The sequence below is a fragment of the Sminthopsis crassicaudata genome, chromosome 2 (genome assembly GCF_048593235.1).
Source record: "Sminthopsis crassicaudata isolate SCR6 chromosome 2, ASM4859323v1, whole genome shotgun sequence".
In the NCBI taxonomy this organism is placed as follows: Eukaryota; Metazoa; Chordata; class Mammalia; order Dasyuromorphia; family Dasyuridae; genus Sminthopsis; species Sminthopsis crassicaudata.
The window spans coordinates 462,951,947-462,974,253 of NC_133618.1; the positions used below are offsets into that span (position 1 = coordinate 462,951,947).

A 22,307-nucleotide genomic window follows, 5' to 3' on the forward strand; every position below is an offset into this window, starting at 1 on the left:
ACTTACACTAGTTGTACTCCTTGTTCACCATGTAATTTCAAGCAAGTCATAGGCATAGGATTTAAGGGTGGGGGGCGTGGAGAGAGAAGAGAGGAAGAGTACTTTAGTTGGTTAACCTCCCCCTTCTTTTTTTTTTTTTTTTTTTACAGATGTATCTGAGGTCTAGAAAGAGAAAAGTGAATTCCTCAAAGTCTTACTCCTACAATTTGTGAGGAGCAAATGTGGAATTCTAAGTAGCAGAAATAAAGCAGCATTTTAAAGCAAGCTGCCTTGCTTCAAGACCCAGCCTGAGCAGCTCTCTATGCCCAAATTTTCTTAGAATAAAATGAGAGTAGAAATCAATGGTTTTTACAGGTTAGGTTAGCACCATGCTAGCACATTAGCACTATAGTAGGTACTTAATAAATGTTTATAAATTGACAAAGGTCCTTTCCAGATTTAAAAAATATATTTTTATTTTATTCTGAACTCAATGAAAAAAAAAAAAAAAACCATTTCTATAACACAGTAGAACAAAAAAAAAAGATAATTTTAATAACATAAAACTGCAAGTCTATTATGTACAACTTGCTATTTCTTTTAAATATATGATAGTTATGTAAGTTTTTTTCTTCTCTCCCCCCATGGCAACCTTAAACACAAATATGTATGTGTGTGTTTGTGTTTGTATGTGTGTGTGTGTGTAAAATCATTTTATTTATCAATTCTTTCTTTGGATGCAGATGGTCTGCCTTTATGGGATCTGCTATAGTTAATTTGGTTATTTATAAGAGTCAAAATGACTTACTCCCTCAAAGTTGTTCTTAAAACAACATTATACAATATTCTCTTGGTTCTGATCATTTCACTGTTCAGTATTTTGTGCAAGTCTATCCATGCTTTTCTAAGATCATCGAGCTCCAGATTTAAATGTATTAACCAATTGTTTTTCATTTCTCTATAAGCTTCGATTTCCTCATCTTTAAAATAGAAATATGTATACTCTGTCTTACAATGCTATAATAAGTAACTTTAAAAAAAAATAAATTTTAAGGACAGAGCTACGGTCATTTTCGGAACCATGAACCATTAAATCAACTCTACCAATGTTCCCAAACAGGTTATGTCAATCTTTTTCCTAGGCCCAATTCACCACTTCTAACTTTCTGGATTCCTCCTCTAACTACCACTCCCAGAGAATAGGATTTTCCTCATTAGAATGTTTATTTTTCCTCTTGGGGTGGGTGTGGGTGGAGAAGGCAGGCACAATCTGTTTTTGTACTTAAAACCAAGACATGTTAAAAAGGTCAAGGTCTCCCATTTCATCCAGGGCCAATCTCCAGTAGTCCTAATGCATACTTTGCCCTTGAACCCCTATGGCTCTGGAGGAGAAAATGAGACTGATGACTTTGTATGGCTCACCCTCACTTAAATCCAATTCCCTTGTATGTCGTGGCATGACTTGCTGATATCATGGTCCTTTTTGAGAACAAAAGACAAACAATAATAGCAACAATATCTTAATAACCCCAGTGTGTTAAACCAAGCACAGAGCAAGTATTTAATAAATACTTTTATTCATCCATTTATACATTATTGACCACCAGGGGGCAATAATATACTAGGTGTCTATTACCTGATTCTCTCACCTCAACTATTGTTTTTGTTCTGCTCCTTTCAGGAATGTTTATCTCCCTTCACCTTGCACAGCTCTTATGACTTAGGCAAAGATCTATGTTGGCAACTTTATCAAATTTAGAAAATCAACATACCCAGGGGCCAAAGTTAGGGTCCCCAAAAGACTTCAATGAGTCACAATACTGGATGACAGAAAGGTAAATGTAAAATCTTGTATTCAATTAAAAAAAAATTCAACATTACAAGTACCAATTAAGAAAAGAGGAGTCAGACATGCTAATCTGAAAATGATATGTGGACTTTGGAAATGAATACAAGATGTCAGAATGAAAAGACCAAAGGAACTGGATGGATCATCTCTCATATCCTAGCCCTAAAACAGAACAGCTTAAAAAAAAAATATCCTAAAAACCCACCAATACAATAATACAATAATGTTCCATTATACTCACATATCACCATTTACTATTGATTTCCTAATTAATGGTCGTTTACTTTGTTTTTGTCTCTTCATTATCTCTTTCTCTGTCTCTCTCTGTCTCTCATACACATAACACATCTAATCAGCTGAATAATCAAGGAGATAGAAGCTGGCAAAAAAAATCATGAATATGAATCTAGAATTATTTTTTCTAACAAAACTAAAAAGAATTGATAGTTGCTAAGTAAACAGATGTTGAGAAGTTTACAAAGAGCCATAGCTACTCCAATGAAATATCCAACTAACAATTTCCTTAAAAAAAAAAAAGGTAAGTATTTAAACAAGCATGGTAAAAAGAGCATGAGAATTATAAGCTAAAGTTTCAGAAGGATGTTTCAGAAAGAAAAAAAGAGGGTCAGGAAAGGAGTGGAATAATTACAAAGTTATGATCCACTATCTTTGAGAAATTCAAATTAAGGCAAATATGAGAAATTCAGCAAAACAACAGTAGAATCTTGTAAGCAAATAAGGAAACTAAGATACAAAGCATCAGCAATCAAGTAGATGGAAAGATCAATGCATTTGTAACTGAATGTTGTGAAATATTGTGTAATAATGACTATGCTTGGCCTTAGAGGAGAAATGTGGAAATGCATTTGTCTGACCACTACCTTTTTTGGAAAAGATAAGGAAAGTATGTATATATGTGTGGAAGGTTAAACAGTGTCTGGTTTGTTTTGCTTAAGTGTTATGTTTAAAAATCTTTATTATTAAAAAAAGACTCATTGATAAAGAAGGGAGAAAGACATATTCAAAAATTAATAAAACTCATTTTATTAATAAAAATCAACTACTTTTACATTAGTGATAGCAAAAGGCATCCATGAAAATTTTTTATAGATTGCAATCTTAATTATTGTCCCTTGGCAAATGTTATCTTTATATCTTCTTTAAACTTATAGCATCGCCCCTCACCTACCTCTCCCCCCCCCCCATTTCTCACAATAGTTTTGGAATTTAAGCATGTTTCTGGAGAACATCTTGTTAATTTTTTCTGTTTTTATTCCCCAGGTTGCTATGTCATGATCTTTCAATTTGGTCAACAAGTTGGATCTACATGCTTTCTGATCATTTGGAAAATTCAGTGATTTCTCAGGTTTTATTTGCACTGACATGCATTGTATACAATTCCATTTGTATATTCTTAATATAGGAAATTTGTTTTCAATTAATTAGTCAACAAGTATTTATTAAGTGCTTACTATGTTCTAGGTACTATAGTAGGCATTGAGTATAAAATACAAAAAACAGTTGCTTCCCTCACTCATGAATATTACATTGTTCTTTGGGGATATAACATGTTTGAGACAAGCAAGTGCAGTTAAAAAATATTAAAAGTATTGAGAAGAGGTAACATTTGGGCTGCAGCTTGAGGAAAATTACCAATATCAAGAGTTAGAGGTGAAGAGGGAGAGAAATCCAGATTTGGAGAATCACTAGAATAAAAGATAGAGAATATGTTTGGGAATAATAAACAGGCCACTTCGGTTGAAGCATTGAGCATATGAGGGGAAGTAACATCATCAGCCTTGAGAATAAACTGGAGTCAGATTATGAAGAGTTTTAAATAAAAAGAGAGGAGCCCACACGTTCACATTTTGTACAACCAAGGCATCAAGGAATTGATCAAAGGACTGATCTGGTTACATCTTCATTTAGAATATCAGTTTCATACCCAGATATTGGATTGTAGAGATGCAAAACTAGAAGTAGAGAAACCAAATAGGAGACAAATGCAATAGTATAGGTGAGAAGTGATTAGAGTTTGGACAAGGGTTTATGACATGAATAAAGATAAAGAGATTGATGTGAGAGGATGTAGAATTAAAAAACTTGGTAATGCATTGGCTATAGGAATGAGTGAAGGTGAACAGCCAAGGTTGCAGACCCTGGTTACCAGAAAGATGTATGGTGGTCCCTTTAATAGAAATAAGGAAGCTAGTACGGATGGATTTAGGAGAAAAGATAATTTCTGTTTTCAAGATATTGAGTTTCAGATGCCTATGTGATTGAAATGGAGACGTTAAATAGATATTTAGTCCTTGTCCTTAAAGAGCTTACAATCTAATGGGGGAGACAAAATGCAAACAAATATATGCGAAAGAAGTTCCCATACAGAATAAATGGGAAATAAAATTTAAAAGGGAAAACAATAGAATTAAGAGAATGTAGGGAAGGCATAAATTTTAATTGGGACTTAAAAGGAAGTCCATGAGGTCAGTGGTGTGAGCAGAGCAAGGAGAACATTACGTGGCCCAGAGATAGCAGACTTCCCATCAGGGTATTACAGCAATCTAGGCATTAGGTTAAGAAGCCTTATAGGGGCAGTGAGGAATGTTAGGGGAGAAAAGGGCATGTTCTAGAAAAGTTGCAGAAATGAAATTCATGGGCCTTGGTAATGGGGGGGGAGGTAATAGGGGAGAGAAGGGTGAGGCATCCAGAATGACTTCTAGGTCATGAACTTAAGGATGGTTTGCCCACTAGAGTAAGTAGGGAAGGAAGAAGTGGGAGGATCTAAAGCAGGAATGGAGAATGTCCACCCCATGGGCCATATAAAGCCAGAGAAATCATTTGCCAAAACAATTGCAGAAGATATTCTGCAAGAAGCTGCACCTGGGGCAGCTAGGTGGCGCAGTGGATAGAGCACCAGCCCTGAATTCAGGAGGACCAGAGTTCAAATCTGGTCTCAGACACTTAACACTTCCTAGCTGTGTGACCCTGGGCAAGTCACTTAACACCAACCTCAAAAAAAAAAAAAAAAAAAAGAAGAAGAAGATAATGAGCTGCAGCAACCTCCTGCTGTATAAGCTAATAAGCTGCCCCTCAGATGATGTGATAAATACCTAAATGACAGTTGTCAGAAAAAAGGTTCCCCATCCCTGGGTTAGGAAGAAAAATAATGAGATCATTCTTAGATATGTAGAGTTTAAAATGTCTACTAGAAATCCAGTTCATGAACTCTGAAAGGCAGTGGGAAATGTGAGACTAGATGTCAACAAAGAGATTAAGGTCAAAAAGATAACTCTGGAAAAAGATAAACATGCAGATGGTAATTAAATCCATTGGAGTGGATGAGATCATCAAATGAAGTAGTATATATAGAGAAAAGAGGACCTAGCAGATAAACCTATGAGACACCTATGTTTAGAAGGATCTTGCACAGGAGATATAGAAGTGATGTGTGATAATTGAAACCATGGGAGCTACTAGTAAGAGCACTAAGGGAGAGTACACTAAGGAAAGAGAGCAGAATGGAACCCTGGGATACACATCAGTATTAGGGAATGGGTGATGGGAAATGATGCTGCGGTGATTTCATGCGTGAGGAGGGGGTTCACAAGAGATGGCCTCAATTTTTTCCATTTAAGAAGAAAGTGAGATCTGCTGAGAAGGAGCACTCAAGACAGAAATGGGCAGCAATGGTATAGATATATGGGCATGAGAAATGCAATATTTTCATGGGGATAGAGTAAAATAGTTGGCATATGGAAGTGATGACCCAATAAGATTTGATCACATAAATCTGTAGTGGAACTAGTCATCATAGTCATGGGCCAGCCTTCAGCGGCATTTGCCCCAGCATGGGTGGAGAAGATAGAGCATGAAACCAAATCCAGGTGAGATAATGGACAACAGGACAAAGTGGAAAGAGATTAAAGAGTCACCGGGCAATGTAATATTTAACTGGTTAACTAATGGATTGAGATTTTTGAAAGGAGCAAAGTGAGGCCAGAACAGAGGTGGTAGCCCAGAAAAACCAGGAAGGGTAGAATGACAATAGCTTTTAGTGGGTTAGAGAATGTAAGCCCCAAGGGTGAAGCAAGAGGAAGGTAGTAAAGCAAGTAAAAGAAGAATCTCAGAGTTATATGGATTATGGAAGTAGAACAACCAGAGAGTCAGTTGTGAATATCTAAACCAAACACACGCAAAGTTAAGAAGACTACAGACCAGTATCATTAAGGAATGCAAAATTTGCCAATAAAATACAACCATTCATTTAAAGATGAATCCATCATAACATAAAAAAGTATCTGGAGAAATAATATTATCAATAAAATTGTCAATAGGAAAATTTAAGAGTATCTGACCATGTCTTTAGATTCAGATAAAGTCCTTGATAAAATATAGTCTCGATATACATAAAAACTTTCTAATCCAAAGATTGTTTTAGAGTTTAGTGCTTTCTTTTCCATGGAAATATGAAGATCAAAGCTAGATGATCATTTGCTGGTGACATTATAGAATAGATTCTGGTTCAACTGGTTCAAAGGTTGGACCAGCAGCCTTGAAAAGTGCCTTCCAATTCAAGATTCTGTGACTTTTAACTCTTTATGAACCTGTCTCGTATTTTAAAACATAGGTCACAGAAAAATATAACTGGAAACATCTTTAGAATATAGAACAATTTAGTTAAAAGAAGCAAAAGAAACCATCTAGCTCAACTTCATTTTATTTATTCTGAATTTAATGAACACCAATAAAAGAGAATATTTCCATATACAAAATTGTATAGAAAAAGAGAACTGTAGGCAAATGCAGAAATATCTATTATGTTTAACTTGTTTTCTCCCCCCCACCAATTAATTTAATAATCCAACATTTAAGAGAAATACCAAATACTGATCAATGTTAGTAAGGTCTGAGAAGACTGAGAAATTAGCCTTACAAATGCAATGGTAGGAGTCTCTTGACTCAGTTAACTCATTGTGCTATTTCTTTCTTAAAAGGAGAAATTTTCTATCTGGTTAATTCTGCGATTGGCTATGATACACAGTGACAAAATAAAGACTAGTTATGACTCTTACCTGAAATCAAACAAAGTTAAGAATGCTTATATCAGATCAGTCTGTGCTCTTGAAGGACTGTCTTACTATTGCTATAACTATATCCCTCCTTTGCATAGCGAAGTTTTATAAGATGGGCAAATAAACTGTAAAAGTTTATCTGTTTGATGAATCTTCTTGTAAATCTAAACATCTCAGAATTACTATAATAAGAGTGTAAATATGAAAAAACTTAAGTTATTTTTTCCTATTTTGTAATTGTGGCCACTAATAATTATATATTCACGTGAAAAATCTAGTCTATAAGGTTCCTCATTCTTTCTGGATAATTTAAGGATAATATATCTTCAAGGGAGAATAAGACAAGTAGAAGATGTGATATGACAAAAATGTAAGTTTTAAATTTTAATGGAGTAGTAAACTTCTCCAAGAAAAAGCAACAAGATTAGATGTTTTCTCTAAGAACTAGGATAAACACACATAGATATGATTGGTTTTCAAATGTGGCTACTAGGGACAATGACAAAAGGATAAATATAAGGTTATCTCCATAAGGTTTGAACTTAATATCACTATGTGAAAACAAAATTTAAGAGGAACATCCTTCCACAGATGCTTTGAGAACTGAAGATTTCTGAGGGAAAATGTTTCCAAGTATTAGTCTACTTATATGTCTAAACTGACAGGTAACACTCAACATGACATAAGCTGATTAAATATAGTTTAATTTGCAATCTGACTTAGTTTACCTACAGAGTTGTCTAAGTTTGTTCAACTTTTATGGCATTGAAGGAAGCATGTAACAGTAAAAAAAGCTTGTTGTGATACTCGTGACTCCATGTATTCTTTAATGTCTGGGAAAATCTCCCTGTATTGTGTAGTACAGTTGTTTTCTAGTGCACACCTAAGTTACCCTGACTTGGAGTCCCTGATACTTCCCCAGTTTGATTCCTCTGATTATGGATTTCCAGATCTCTGATGTCTATCACTTCTTAAAGGAATTCTATCAAGATTTTGACAGAGTAAGCGGTGAAGAAGATGCCTCCATTGACTTGGGTTATTTTAAACCTTAACCTAGTTATTTGCTTTTGCAATTGTGCTTCCACTAGAAAAAGAATGTTGGGCTTAAAGCCCAAAAGGGAAGGAACTGTGGGAAAACCTTGTGGCATTATTTAAACCTAGCCCTGTATGACAAGAAAGCAAATATATATTGGTTAGAGACTAGAACATTCTAATGTTTAACTTAGGACTTTGGGTCATATTAACCCCAGAAAGCTTCAGGAGATGCAAAGATTGATATTTAGAAGTACTAGCGAATTTCTGATTTCCAGGGTATGTTTTAATTACTCTATATGAAGCTTAATTAATCTATGCGCATTATTTGGAAAACTTACATGTATTAACCAATCAGTTACTATTTCTACTCTTTGCTCCTTTCTTTGAATCCTATATAATGTGCAGTTTTTAGAGGTTTAGGGGAGCAAGCCATCTATTTTAGGTCTCCCCTTTGTTAATAAATTTCTCCCTAAAATATTTCAGTTAAGGAATTTTTTTGTTCTCTGCTAACAATAATAAATTCAACATGTCAGGCAACTTGTATTTATTAAGCTGTCCTGTTTGTTTCTGAACTTCTACACTTTTCTGTACATTAAACCCCAAACAAACAACTTCAATGACTCGTTTTCTTTTGACAACATTATGGCAAGGTCCCCCTCTCCCATAAATCACATCTCCTCCAGTTTATAAAAAAAATGACAAATTCAAACCTTATAATAAATAAGCATAGCCAAATCAAAATCAAACCAAACCAAGGATATTTCCCCTATCCATGAAAGAATGTCACATTCTGAACCCCAAGTCCATCATGCCTCTGATAGGAGATAGGGGTAGTATGTTTTAACATCAGCTGGTAAATCTACCTTAATGGAGGGGTGCCAAGCTCTTATTTTCACAGATGGAAACTGAGTCCCACAAGCAGGAAATGTCTTGCCCCCAGTCACACAGCAAGCTAGTGGCAGAATCTTGTTTAAAACCATGGTCCCTTGCCATGGGCTCAGTTAACTATACTAAGCTGATATGTATAGATTACCAAAGAGAACCATGTGATCAGTAAAAGTCAAATCCCTTTCAAAAGTAGAAATCCAAATTTATATAATTTCAATGTCATGAAGAGTACTAGAGAACTAGCACAAGCCACCTTTCGCTTACTGCCTGAATGATTTTAGGAGACTCGTTTGCCTTTTCTGGATCTCAGATTCTTCATCTAAAGAAGAAGAGGATTGAATTACAAGTTTTCTAAGAGTCTGTCCAGCTTTAAATTTTATGACCTAATGATAATAGGTCCTTTTATAGTTCTAAATTCTATTATTGATGCTAGGATCTGTTCTAAGACTTTCTACTTACTTGCTCCACGAGCATAGGCAAATTATTTTCTCCCTCTGGGCCTCAATTTACCCCATTTGAAGAGTCAGGACTAGATAAAGTCTTATTGATAAAAGAGACTATATAGAGACCTGAGGATTTCTTCCAGTAACCTGAAAATGTGAGCTTCAACCTAAAACATGGATGAGTATATACAGAGAAAGCCAAGACTATGTTCAGTAAATTCAGGAAAATCACTGTACCTAATTTCCCTTCTATCTCTAAAGGTCTATGACTATGTGAAGGTGATCCAAAAGGTTATGTCCCACCTTGATAATCTCAACATCTGCAGAACCAATGGATTCACTGAAGACATACACTGAACCTCTCACTCTTGTCTTGGTGCCATATTCCATAAGCCACAGTTTCCTCTTGAAGTTGCCATTTGCAGATAAATTAGTAATAGCATTACAACTGAATACCACAAAATCAAATTGTACTGGGTCAGGCGTATTGTCATACATGCCCAAGGAGTATATGGTCTAGCTAGCAAATCAACCCATAGAAATCCTTCTGGGGAGAGGCAAATAGTCCATAGCTCATGGGCTTAGTATCATAGGATTAAGACCATTTAACTTTAGAAATCATCAAGTCCAACACTCTCATTTTAGAAAAGACTGAAGGCCAGGGAAGTCAAATGATCTACCCCCAAATAGCAAAACTTAAACAGCAAAGGTATAATAGTAGCTTCTGGTTGCTCTCCTGGCTTCCAGTATCTCTCTTTCCCACAATGTCCTTCACACAATTGCCAAATGGATATTCCTAAGGCCAAAGTCTGACAGTATTACTTCCTTGCTCAAGATGTTTCAGTGGCTCCTATTGTCCCTAGGAAAAAATACAAAACTTATCAATTTGACATTTATCATCATTCAAGATCTGGCTCCACCTTATCTTTCCTTATTATATTTATGGCTTACTATGCATCATTTCTGGTGTACACTCTGTTCCAAATAAATTGAATTGCTGCTTCTTGGATACAATTCCAGTTCCCATTTCTACCTTTGTACAGGTGTTCCCTTCTATTTCATGCCTAGAATCTACTTTTCCTCCTCGTATCTTATCTTTCAGGGCTTGGCTTAACTTAACTAACAACAAAGGCTCCATCATGGCTCCCTCTGCAGCCCTGATCATATTCTCACCCTACCCAAATTACTTAGTGTATATATATTTTGGATTTATATTCCCATGATTGTGTCACCCATCTCTGCTTATGCTCCTTAAAGATAAGGGTTTATTATTTTTTTTGTACCGATTAGCATCTGGAGGTTCCTAGCATATAGTAAACTCTAAGTAATGCTAGCTGGATAAATGAATGAAGTTGGGATCCAAATATAGGACCTCTGACTCCAAATCTAATTTCAGCTGTACCATGGTCTTCTCCATTGTTTATATCCCAGGGGACCTAACGTTCCAAGAGAAAATGACGTGGCTCAGTGTCCCAAATCACCACGGGATCTGACCTTTACAAATTAAGAACAGTTCAGTGCTGTGAACTGTTTCCAAAGAACGAGATAGGGATACCCCTCCCAACATTGTTAATAGACTCCCCCCAAAAATGATGTTGTGGAAAATAACTTGACAAGAAATAATGAGTCTCACAGGAACAATGGCAACATTATGTAGTAGAAAGAACACAGACCTCAGAGCGAGCTTTAAATCCCAGAATATCCATTAACAGTTTGTAAGACCCTCATGAAGTCACTCTGAACTCTTAAGACTTCAATTTCCTCATCAATAAAATGAAAGTGATGACACACATACTTTCCTCCTTCACAGGATTGTGAAGGAAATGATTTGTAAAATTCACAGACCCATTTCGTTGTTGTTGAGGTGTTTCAAATCATGTCCAACTCTTTGTGACCCTATTTGGGGTTTTCTTGGCATAGTTTGCCATTTCCTTCTCCGGATCATTTTACGGATGAGGAAATAAATTATTAGTATAATTAAAGATGTGACAGTGAAATGACTGATACTCATCATCAAACAGCCAACATGAGTCTTTAGCAATCAGTTAACAAAAAGAGATTACAGATTTCATCAGGTTATGGCGGGATTTGATAATGTTGTAATAATGACTTTGACTAAGTGTAGGTGTGGGAGACAGCATTATGTGAGGTATGCCTATATTAAAAAAATAGCAAGGCTTGTCTTTGTAAAGTAAGAGAGAGAGAGAGAAAGAGAGAGAGAGAGAATGAATGAATGTGTTTATATAGAGAGATCTGGAAAATAATTGACATGGGATATTTGAGGAATAGGAAGGGAGAATAATAAACTTTAGGACTTTTTTCTTAGCTTCAGAAGTTTAATTCCCCCAAATGAATGGAGCTGTCTTCTCCAAAAGATATCCAACAGAAGAAAAATTGAAGAATGACCTAAGAATGTTGAATTTTGACTCAAAAAATCCGAGTTCATATATCAGCTCTGCTTACCTATTACCTGTATGATCTTAAACAAATATTTTCCTACCTTCCTAATAAATAAAGGAATGAGATTAAGTCACCTCTTAGGTCCCTTTCACCTTCAAATTCTAAGATCCTAAGTCATAAAATAGGAAAAGTGCTCATTCCTGTCGTCTTCAAAAAAAGGAATGAGGAAAAGAAAAAAAATTCAAACCCTTTAGTTAGATAATGTCTTCTGGGGCTTAATAAAAATAAGCACTTCCAGAAATATTGTTGATCTTAAAGGAATAACAACAGCTCACATTTTTGGAGAGTCTTAGCAAGAAATGTCTTCACCATGTTTTCTGAAGTAGCAAGTACAAATATTATTCTGTTTTTGGTTGTTTTTGTTTTTGCAGAGGAAGAAACTAAGGCTTAGAAGGATCATGGTTTATGGTCTCATAGCCAAAATTCAAACCTAAACTTCAACTCCAACTCCAGTGTTCTTCTATATCTGCCGGTCTTTAATTAAATTTCTTCTGAGGTCAACTGTGTTTACTCCCTAAAGATTTCTTAGATCTTATTCAAAAACTATACTTATTAAGCATCACTTACATGCTAAAGGACCCAGTAAAATCCACTGTTTTTAAGAATCTAAATGTGTTTCTAATCTATAAATAAAAAACAAAGCAAAAAGAAAAACTTTACAAATAAATAGGAAAAACTGCATTCATATAACCAAAAATCAAGGACAACTGATGATCCTACTGTCATTGGATTTTAAAAGATGTAGTATAATTAGGATATAATTCTTGGAGGCACTTTTTGAAAAATTATCCTATTTTTTTTCAATCAGCAAAAACTTCATTTTCCCCTCTATCCTCACCCCCTCAACTGACAACAAACAAAACAAGACTGTTGTTCACACATCCAAAAAAAAACCCCAAAACCAAATTTCTTCACTGGCCATATCTACATACATACATATATGCACAAAGGTATGCATGTATATATACTATTCTATATTTCAAATCCTACAACTCTGTCAGGAGACAGAAACATGTATCATCATTAGTTCTCAGGAATCTTGGTTGGTCATTATACTGATTACAATCACTAATTCTTTCAATAAACTTTGTCTTTATCATATTGTCATTGGATAAAATGTTCTTTTGGTTGTGTTTACTTCACTCTGCATCAGTTTATACAAGTCTTTCCAAGATTTTCTGAAATCATTTTCTTCACTGTACTGATCTTATAGTATGACTATCACATTTATGTACTGGAATTTGTTCAACCATTCCTTAATTATGGGCACCCCCTAACATTTCCATTCTCTGACACCTATATTTGTACATCTTTAGAGTTTGTTTTAATTAGGACCAATCTTTCCTTTAATCTCCCTTCTCTCCTTAATTCCCTCTTTCCAACTTTCCCTCTTATTTCTCTGTTGAAATAAAATATATTTCTCTTCTCAAATGTATGTGTGCGCATGTGTACTTTTTTATTTCTGACTAGTTGAGATGAGAATGAGGTTCAAGTGTAAGCTGTTCCTTTTTCTTTGTATAGATAATTTTCTTAATCTTTATTTCTCTTTCCATTCTTTCTTGAGATCATCAAGATATAACAGAACTACTCCTAGACCTAATTATATTCCCTATATGGACTTCAGATAAACAAGGTATTCAATAGTGACACATGTATCAGAGATGATATATATGTACATATATATACATGCATACAATATAAATGTAAGCAGTTTATCCTTGCTTAGTCCCTTATGATTGTTTATTTATGCTTATCTTTTTATGTTTCTCTTAACTCCTGGGTTTGAAATTTCAAGTTTGCAGCTCTAATATTTTAATTAGGAATGCTTGGAAAATCTTTTATTTCATTAAAAATTCATTTTCTCTCCACCCCTTTTACCCCCTTCCAACTTCTTAATTAATACCACACTTAGTTTTGCTGAATAAATTTTTCTTGGCTTTAAGCTTTTATCTTTTGCCTTCTGAAACCATATTGTAAGCTCTTCTTCACTCCTTTTATAGAGATGGCTATTTAATCATGTGTAATTCTCACTGTGGCTCCTCAATACTTGAATTCTTTCTTTATTAATGCTTGATACACACACAGCTAAGAAACATTAAGTGTCTGAGGCTGCATTTGAACTCAGGTCCTCCTGACTTCAGAACTGGTGCTCTATCTACTGTACCATCTAGCTGCCCCTGGAGTTTTTTCTTTAAAGATTTCTTGAAATAGGATGTCTAAGTCTTCTTGTACAAAATGGCTGGAATGAAAGAAAAAAAATTGAAAGAAAGAAAATAAAAAATAGTGTTCTTTTAAAAAAAATAAAGAAATAGGATGTCTAAGTTCTTTATAGATTATAACATTCAAGTAATCAAATGACTTTTAAATTCTCAACCTATTTTTAGATCAGTAATTTTTACTAATGAAGTATTTCCCATTTTCTTCTATTCACACCCCCCTCACCTATTTAAAAAATCTTGTAATTTCATGGAGTTATTAACTTTTATTCACATCATACTAATTTCTAAGGAGTTTGCTACTTGGACAAGTTTTATGCCCCATGTGCCATATGTTTATTCCCTTTCCAATTCTTTCTTTCATAGCTCTCACTTCTTTTCCAATTTTTCCTTTAGTGCTCTTACACTGATAAAAACCATTATAACTTTAAAAAAAAATACAAGCTCTTGCTTCATCTCTTCTAGGAATACTAGCTAAATCTGTGCCAGAATTGTGTTTTACTTTGAGAATTTGCTTGTAGAGGTTGTGAAAACATTCATTTCTTTGAGTTTATATCTCTAGAATCATAGCCATAATAATAGTTTTTCCATAATAGGTTTAATTTTCTATGCTCATTATTCCGATCTGCTTCCTGACTTTGGATTTGAGATTTAGTCTAAACACAGCACATTTCTTGAAGGAAGATCTGGAGACTGATCACTGATGCTGCCTTCTTTGGGTATTGAATTTTGTATTACTTTGAGATTCCATTCTATGACTGGGGACTAGTAAATGTTCAGTGGTATTAAAGTGGTCTGATCCAGGAAAAAGTCAGATTGCTGCCCTGTGATCAGAATCCTGCAACTCTGTGAACATGGTTTGGGGCTGAGTCATAGGAGAGTGCTGCTGGACTCAACCCCTATCAGTCATCTGGGATCCCCTATTGGTTTAGTCAAAGGACCTCAGGATCACTTTTGGTCTAGGATTCCTGCCCCCTTATTCTTGTAAAAGCTTCAGATGATGTTAGAAATGGGAAATGAAATCCTGCTATGCCTCTGGGATATTGAACCACACCAAAACTGCTCATCTGTGAAACTTTCCTCAGAGCACTCATCTAGAGCCTGTGGCACCTCTTTTCTGAGGCCTTTAAAAAATTATAGATTTTTAAGTTTAATTTAATTTAAATTTTTATCTAAGAATAGACCACTTCTAAGTGGATATACAATTCAAAAATCATGGGATTTAGAACTGAAAGGGACCTCAGATATCTTTATCCATCACCTTTCATTTCAGAGATAAAGAAACTGAGACTTAGATTGATGGCTTGACTGATTAGGGTCACACTGTTGGTTAGCATCAGAGTTAAAACTTGAACTCTTGTGACTCTAAATCCAAAATTCTTTCTATTAAGACATTCTAAAATACATACAAAAAAAAGGAGAAATTTGTCTCAATGTGAAAAACCTGATGCCTCAAAAGTTCAATAGGAAGCTTAAAAATTAAAGACTGATGCAAAAACTTCTGAGAGATAATTCAGAAAATAAGGCACATTAGAAAAAATTCCCCATGGCAGTGAAAAAAATGTGTGTGTGTTTTTTATTTTGGCTTCAGAATTTTCAGAAAATTTTCATCTCTATTATTAGAATAATATGGTTTACTCTGAGTTATGCAAATGAGACTTGTCTCATAAGGCTAAGTGACTTACTTGTGGTCTATGATGGGGTCAAGATTATAACTCTTCCTTGAATTACTTCCACCATCTGCTTGAACTCCTACTCATGTGTTGATGCAAAATGGGGCTAACGTTTAACTAAATGACTAATCTGTAGCCTAAAATGGAACCAAAATTATAGCTGCACTCTGGATTATTTCTACCATCTGCCTAGGCTCCTGCTCCTCTGTAGCTGAACAAAACTCAAAGAAGTTACAAAAACTGATGATTGAATCTACAACAAATTTTTATTATCTAATTTCAGTGGGGCCCTCCTTGAAACAAAGAGATGCTTTTATTGACTTGTTTTAATTGATGCTCTTCTTTCTGAAAGTCTCCTTTGCCAAGCCCTCCCCCCACTTTCTCAGCTAAGAACTTAGCCATAAACTTCAACAGAAAATCTAACTAGAAATGAGACCATTTACTAAGAATTCCTTCCCTTCTTCTCTCCTATTCATCTTATATCCTGTAAATATCATTATCCTCCCTCATTCTGGTCTCTGAAGAGGAAGCTGCCCTTCTACCCTACCCATACTTAAGATTCTATATCCTTTGGTGTAATCCATCCATTGTCTATTTCCATATTCTTCCCCCACTTCCACTCCCACCCCCTCCATCATCCCTACTCTAATACTAATTTTCTACTGACTTTTTCCTAGATACCTACAAACACATCAAAGTGTCCTTCAAAAAACAAACAAAACCACTCACTAGACCCTATCAATATCTTCATATGCCTCTTTTCCCCTTCTCAGTTAAAATTCCTTTGAGCCAAAGGCATTTGGTCCTTCTCCTTTACTACTAAACCTTCGCTAACTTCTCCGCAACATAGTTTTGACCCTCACCACAAAACTGAAGCTTCATTGTTCAAAGTCATGGTGATCTCTTAATTATAAAACCTAATGGTCTTTTTTCATTTTTCTTGACTTTACCTCCATTAAGACAGTTGATCTTTTTCTAGATAGTCTCTCTTGATTGTCTCTTGTCTCACTCTTTCTTCCCAGCCTGTTTCTTGAAAAATCTAATTCAAGCCCACTAAATTTGAGTATCTCTCAAAATTAAGTCCCAAGTCTTCTTCTCTTAGTCCTTGGATAATTTCATCAGTTCCCAGGGGTCCAATTAACATCTCTTTACAGATCCCTCTTGAATCCAGTTCTGAATAACCAACTGTATTAGACATTTCAGAATAGATGTCCCCATAGGTCCAAAACAGAGTTCATTATCTAGAAAGATAAACTCAACCCTTCCTCTCTTCTGAAGTTTTTTATAATTATAATGGTTAAGGGAACTATCATCCTCTAATCTGGCACCCTAGTGTCACCCTCAAATCCTTACATACCTTACATATTCAATCAGATGTTAAATCTTAAATCTCTCATAAATCTTCCCCTAAATTTATATATCCATTACCTTTATTCAGGCCTTCATCACCTGTCACTTTGGACAATTACAATAATAGCCTCTAATTTCTCACTGCTTCAAGTCTTTCACATTACTGTCAAAGTGTTTTCCTAAAGCATTTCAAACCTCAGAATCGTTCTCCTACTCAATGAACTTCAATGTTTCCCCTGCTTCCTATTGCCTCTGGATTCAACTATGAACTCTGTTTGTCCAAGAAAATAAAACAAAAAGGAAAAGGACTCATAAATACAAAATATTCATAGCACCCGTTTTTGTGTTAGCAAAGAATTGGAAACTGAGTTGGGGGAGGGTTCCCACCAATTGGAGAATGACTGAACAAATGATGGTATATGAATATGATGGAATATTATTCGTTCTCCAAAGTTTTCAGTGATCTCTTAAATGCTAAATCGAATGGCCTTTTCTTAATCCTTATCCTTCTTGATTTCTTGGCAGCACTGACATAATAAACTATCTCCTTCTAGACAGTCTCTTTTGATTGTCCCATCTGATTTTTCCTTATTTTCTTTTCCTACACCTAAATCGATTGTGTTGTAAGAAATGAAGAAAGGAATTCCGATTTCATAAAAACCTGGGAAGACTGATGAGTTGATGTGAAGTGAAGTAAAGTGAATAGAATCAGGACTGAGCAGAACAATTTATAAAAATAATAATAACAAAGACAAACAACTTTGAAAGATTTAACACAATGATCAATGACAGTTCCAGAGCTCTCATGAAACATGCTATCCACCCAGTCATAGAGAGGTGATGGATTCAAAGTACATATTGAGACTTATGAGTTTTCTTTCTTTTTTTTTTTTTTAACATACTTAACATGGCCACTTGTTTTGCTTAACTCTACATGTTTATAATAAGTTTTGTCTTTTTTTTCCCCTTCTCAAAGCAGGAAATAGAGAGAGGTGAAAGGGAGAGAATTTGGACTTGAAAATAAAATTGAATTTTTAAAGATTACTTCTTTGACTATGTCAGAAAGGCTTTGATCCAGCAATGTCACTACTATATTTGTATAGCAAAAAGAAAAAAAGTTACTTTTACAAAAACATTTATAGCAGTTCTTTTTATGATGACTAAACATTGGAAATTGAGGGGATATTCAATTAGGGAATGGTTGAACAAGTTGTAGTATATGAATATAATGTAACATTATTGTTCTATAAGAAATGACAAGTAGAATGATTTCAGAAAAACCTGGAAAGATGTTACATGAATTGACACAAAGTGAAGGGAGCAGAACCAGAACATTGTACATAGAAACATCAATATTATATAACGAACAACTGTGAAATATTTAGCTATTCTCTGCAATATAATGATCCAAGATAATCCCAAAGGATTCATGATAAAAAAAAAAGTGCTATCCACCTCCAGAGAAAGAACTTATGTCATCTGAATACAAACTAAAGCTTTTTTACTTTCTTGAGTTTTCTTGCACAAAATGCCTAATATGGAAATGTTTTACATGATTGCAGATGTATAACCTATTTCAGATTTTTTAATAGTCTCAAAAAAGAAGGAAAAGAGATAGAGATAGAATTTAAAATTCAAAACATTTAAAAAAATCAATGAATGTTAAAAATTATTTCCATGTAATTGGGGAAAACTATTATTTTTTAAAAATTACTTCTTTGGCACTAAGCTCTTAAAAACCTGAGTCCTTCCAATTGTTTTAACATTACTATTTTATATATTTTATATATCCATGGTTTATCCATTCTGACCTATTTACTGTTCCTGTCACACTATGCTTCATTCATCTTTAATCTCTAGGCCTTTCCCTTCTCACTTCACCTCTTAGAAATTCTGATTTCATCCAAAATTAATTTCTATTAATAACTTCTGTGACAGGCCTTTCCTGGTCACTACATTTTCCTTACCACCCCAGTTGCTAATGCCTCCCATTATAAGGTTACCTATCCTTTTCTCTGTAGTACCTAGCATGCACCTATTTATATATATGTTCTCACTCCCATTAGACTGTAAGCTCTTTGAGGGAAGAGAGCATTTTTTCTTTTTCTTTCTTTTCTTTTTTTTGATCTCCAGTGCTTACAATAGTGTCTGGGATTCAGCAAATGCTTAGTAAATGTTTACTAACTGATTCTCCCTAAGATCTTTGAATTCTGTCCTCAGATATACACAAAAAGTTCTATTCTACTGCCACATTGTGCTGTGGAGATGATGACAAGTTTCCAAAGGCTCTGCCAAAAGAACACAGGCTCTGGCAGGTTCTACGAGGCAAGAATGTGAGTATACAGTCCCAGTGATTGACTGAGTTTGAACCACAATATTTGGATTTTTGTTAACTTCAAAGTCCCTAATGTGCTGAATGAGAAAGCAAAAATGGTACCAAAAAAAACAAAAATTGGAAGAAAACAGAGACCAGACAGACTATAAATAGAGGAAGTTTATTGTTGGTGGTAATATGATTTTGAGGTCACTTAAATGGTCAATTCTCAAGATTTTAGCAAGATGTGAAGATAGCAAGTTATTTTTAAATTCACAGGTATTATTGCTACAAAAAAGAGAGTGCTAAGAATATTAATTATTAACCCAAATGTCTACTTTCTTATTTCCATAAAATCTTCAGGAGATTATTTTACACATGTATTAAGGATATCCTGGACTTGAATATGAAAAGGGAAAAGACAAGTTTTCACAAATTACACTATATAGCCAGGTCTTGATTAGTTGAAAATAATGTACCATGAATTGGTCACATATATTTTATATGTTGTTAACTATAAGGAAGCTTTGATAATAGATAGTAAAGAACAGAGGTAGAAGGAATCTTACTTAAATATCAGCTAGTCCAATGTAATTTATTGTAATTTATATGAAAGCCAACATCTTCAGTGAAATACTCAAAGATATTATTGCTATGAAATAGAAGAGCTAAAATTCAATATCAGGTATTCTGATTCCAAGTCTGGTGTTTTTCCTGCTCTCTACTTGGTTTCCGTGATTATGTAAGTTATAATTCCCTACTATCAAAATATCTCCCATTCCTATGTTAAGATTGTAAATTATCTTTGATATATGTAACAACAGAAAAAATCTTATGGCTGTTGTGATTTTTAAAATATCATCTAAAAGATAAAGCAAGGAGATATATAAACTGTTGGTCACTGTCATGGATGGTGTCCAGCACATCATTACAATGAAAAATAAACTCTCTTTAGATGGTGAGGTTTTCCAGATGCATCTACTTATAGAAAAACATGAATTGATTGCATCAAGCCTGAGGATAATGCAGACTCCTAAATAGAGCTATAATCACTTAAGAGTTTACCTTAATATTCTATCCAAGGAAAACTAAGTGGATAAAGGTAATACCTGTTGGAACCAACTACACCCAGCAAAAGAACACCAGGAAATGAGTGTGGACCACAACATAACATTTACACTCTTTCTGTTATTGTTTGCTTGCATTTGTTTTTCTTCCAGGTTATTTTTACCTTCTCTCTAAATTTGATTTTTCTTGTGTAGCAAGACAACTATATAAATATGTATTCATACATTGTATTTAACAAATACTTTTACATAGTATGGGACTAGCTGCCATCTGGGGAGGGGGTGGAGGGAAGGAGGGGAAAAGTTAGAACAGAAATTAATGCGAAGGTCAATGTTGAAAAGTTACCCATGCATTTATTTTGTCAATAATAAGCTATAATTTAAAAAAAAAAAAAAAAAGGTAATCCCAGTTGTCCAGCATTTGATAATTGGATTGCTAGCACGTGGAGCTGGTTCATCAATAGTTATATCTTAAGAGAACACAGCAGATAAACTACAAATTGGGCTCAAAATTGAACAAGAGGAGACAGGAAGACAATTGCCCATGTGTAACTATGAAATATTTTTAACTATCTCAAGTTCCTTCCTTGCTTCCAAAGCCCATCTTTTTAATACCAATGTTCTTCAATAAAGCATCACAATTTCCAAACAATCAAAAAAGGGCAAGGGAGAGACTCACTGTGAATAGGAATAGTGTGCAGTATATTAACAATAAGAGATTCTACACATAAAGCAGAGCACCAAATATTATCAATGAGACTTAGGACCAGAAAAATAGAAGAGCCATATGTCATAATGATGGGGGATAACACAGAAGTGTTTCCTTGATACCCATGGAAAGTCAAAGGGAGCTAGAAGGAAGGCCTCCAAGGAGATTTCTGGGAGGGAAAAGAGAAGATAAGAAAGTGCTGATGGTCTATGAGCTGCAGTTTTCTTTTGATGGCTTATTTTTTCAAATAGTACATACACATGGAGGGTCTTTGGAATAATAAGACATCAGACCTGGAAAGTGTTCCAGCCAGGTTATAAAGAATTAGTGATAGACCTGATCCGACTCTTTAAACCCCATCTAATAGTCTTTCTATTTTGTTATTCATTTTGCTTGATAGTTAAGTTCCCATGACTAGAAAGTTAGGTAAATGAAAAACAAGGCAAAACTTAAAACCTTCAAGAAATGTGAATCCCATGATTGTAATGTATAAAAAATGAACATCTCATTTTGTACCCTGAGTCCATCATTTCTCATTTGAGGGTCCACCACAATTTTTCACATGAAAACGTGAACATGAATTAGAGTCACCATTGGTACTTACCTTCCAATAGCAAATACTGTTAAGCCCACTGTGATCTTTTGCTTAGTATAATATTCTTCCAGGATCTTCCTATGGTAAGTCCCCTCCCATATGACTGGAGCAAGCCAGTTTGTTACGGTCAGAACATCAGGGCGTTCTCTGGGGGAAGAAGTAAATAGATCAAACTTCCTTTCATTAAAACAGTAGCCAATATTAGCAAAGCCAATTACTAAGATTATGTGGGCCATGAAGTAGAAAGTGCGCTGGAACTGGATCAGGAGATCAGGGTCCAAATTCTAGATTACAATTAGTGTGTCACTGACCACGGGCATGTCACATTCTCTCTCTCTGAGTCTCTTTCCTCATTTAGAGAATAAGGATAGTAGACTAAATCTTCTTCCAGCTAACAGATCACCACATTTGAGTTGGGGTTTCACTCCCTGAGGCCCAACTGCAAAGAAATCTTATAGATTAGGATCTTGCTATTGTTAGGGGAATAGCTCATAGGGCAGGGTTTGGGCAACAAAGGAGTTACTGCTGGCACTACCCACTGTACATTACACTCTGTCTTTCCTCTTCTTTCTGCTCACTCCCTTTTTATCTTCTCTTTTTCCCATGATTCAGGTCAAGCCTGGCACTGGCAAACATCAGCTTTGCTTTGCTTAT

At 34.9% G+C, this 22,307-nt stretch overlaps 1 protein-coding gene across 4 annotated transcripts in view; it reads right to left on the reverse strand.

Annotated features, from left to right (window-relative positions):
• GGTA1 (glycoprotein alpha-galactosyltransferase 1 (inactive)) overlaps positions 1-22,307 on the reverse strand; it is a 121,178-nt gene that overhangs the window by 5,604 nt on the left and 93,267 nt on the right. For all 4 annotated transcript variants that reach the window (XM_074292959.1, XM_074292958.1, XM_074292961.1 and 1 more), the window contains one exon: positions 21,663-21,800. In XM_074292959.1, coding sequence (XP_074149060.1) covers positions 21,663-21,800 — 138 coding nt within the window. The remainder of the gene's footprint in view (positions 1-21,662; positions 21,801-22,307) is intronic.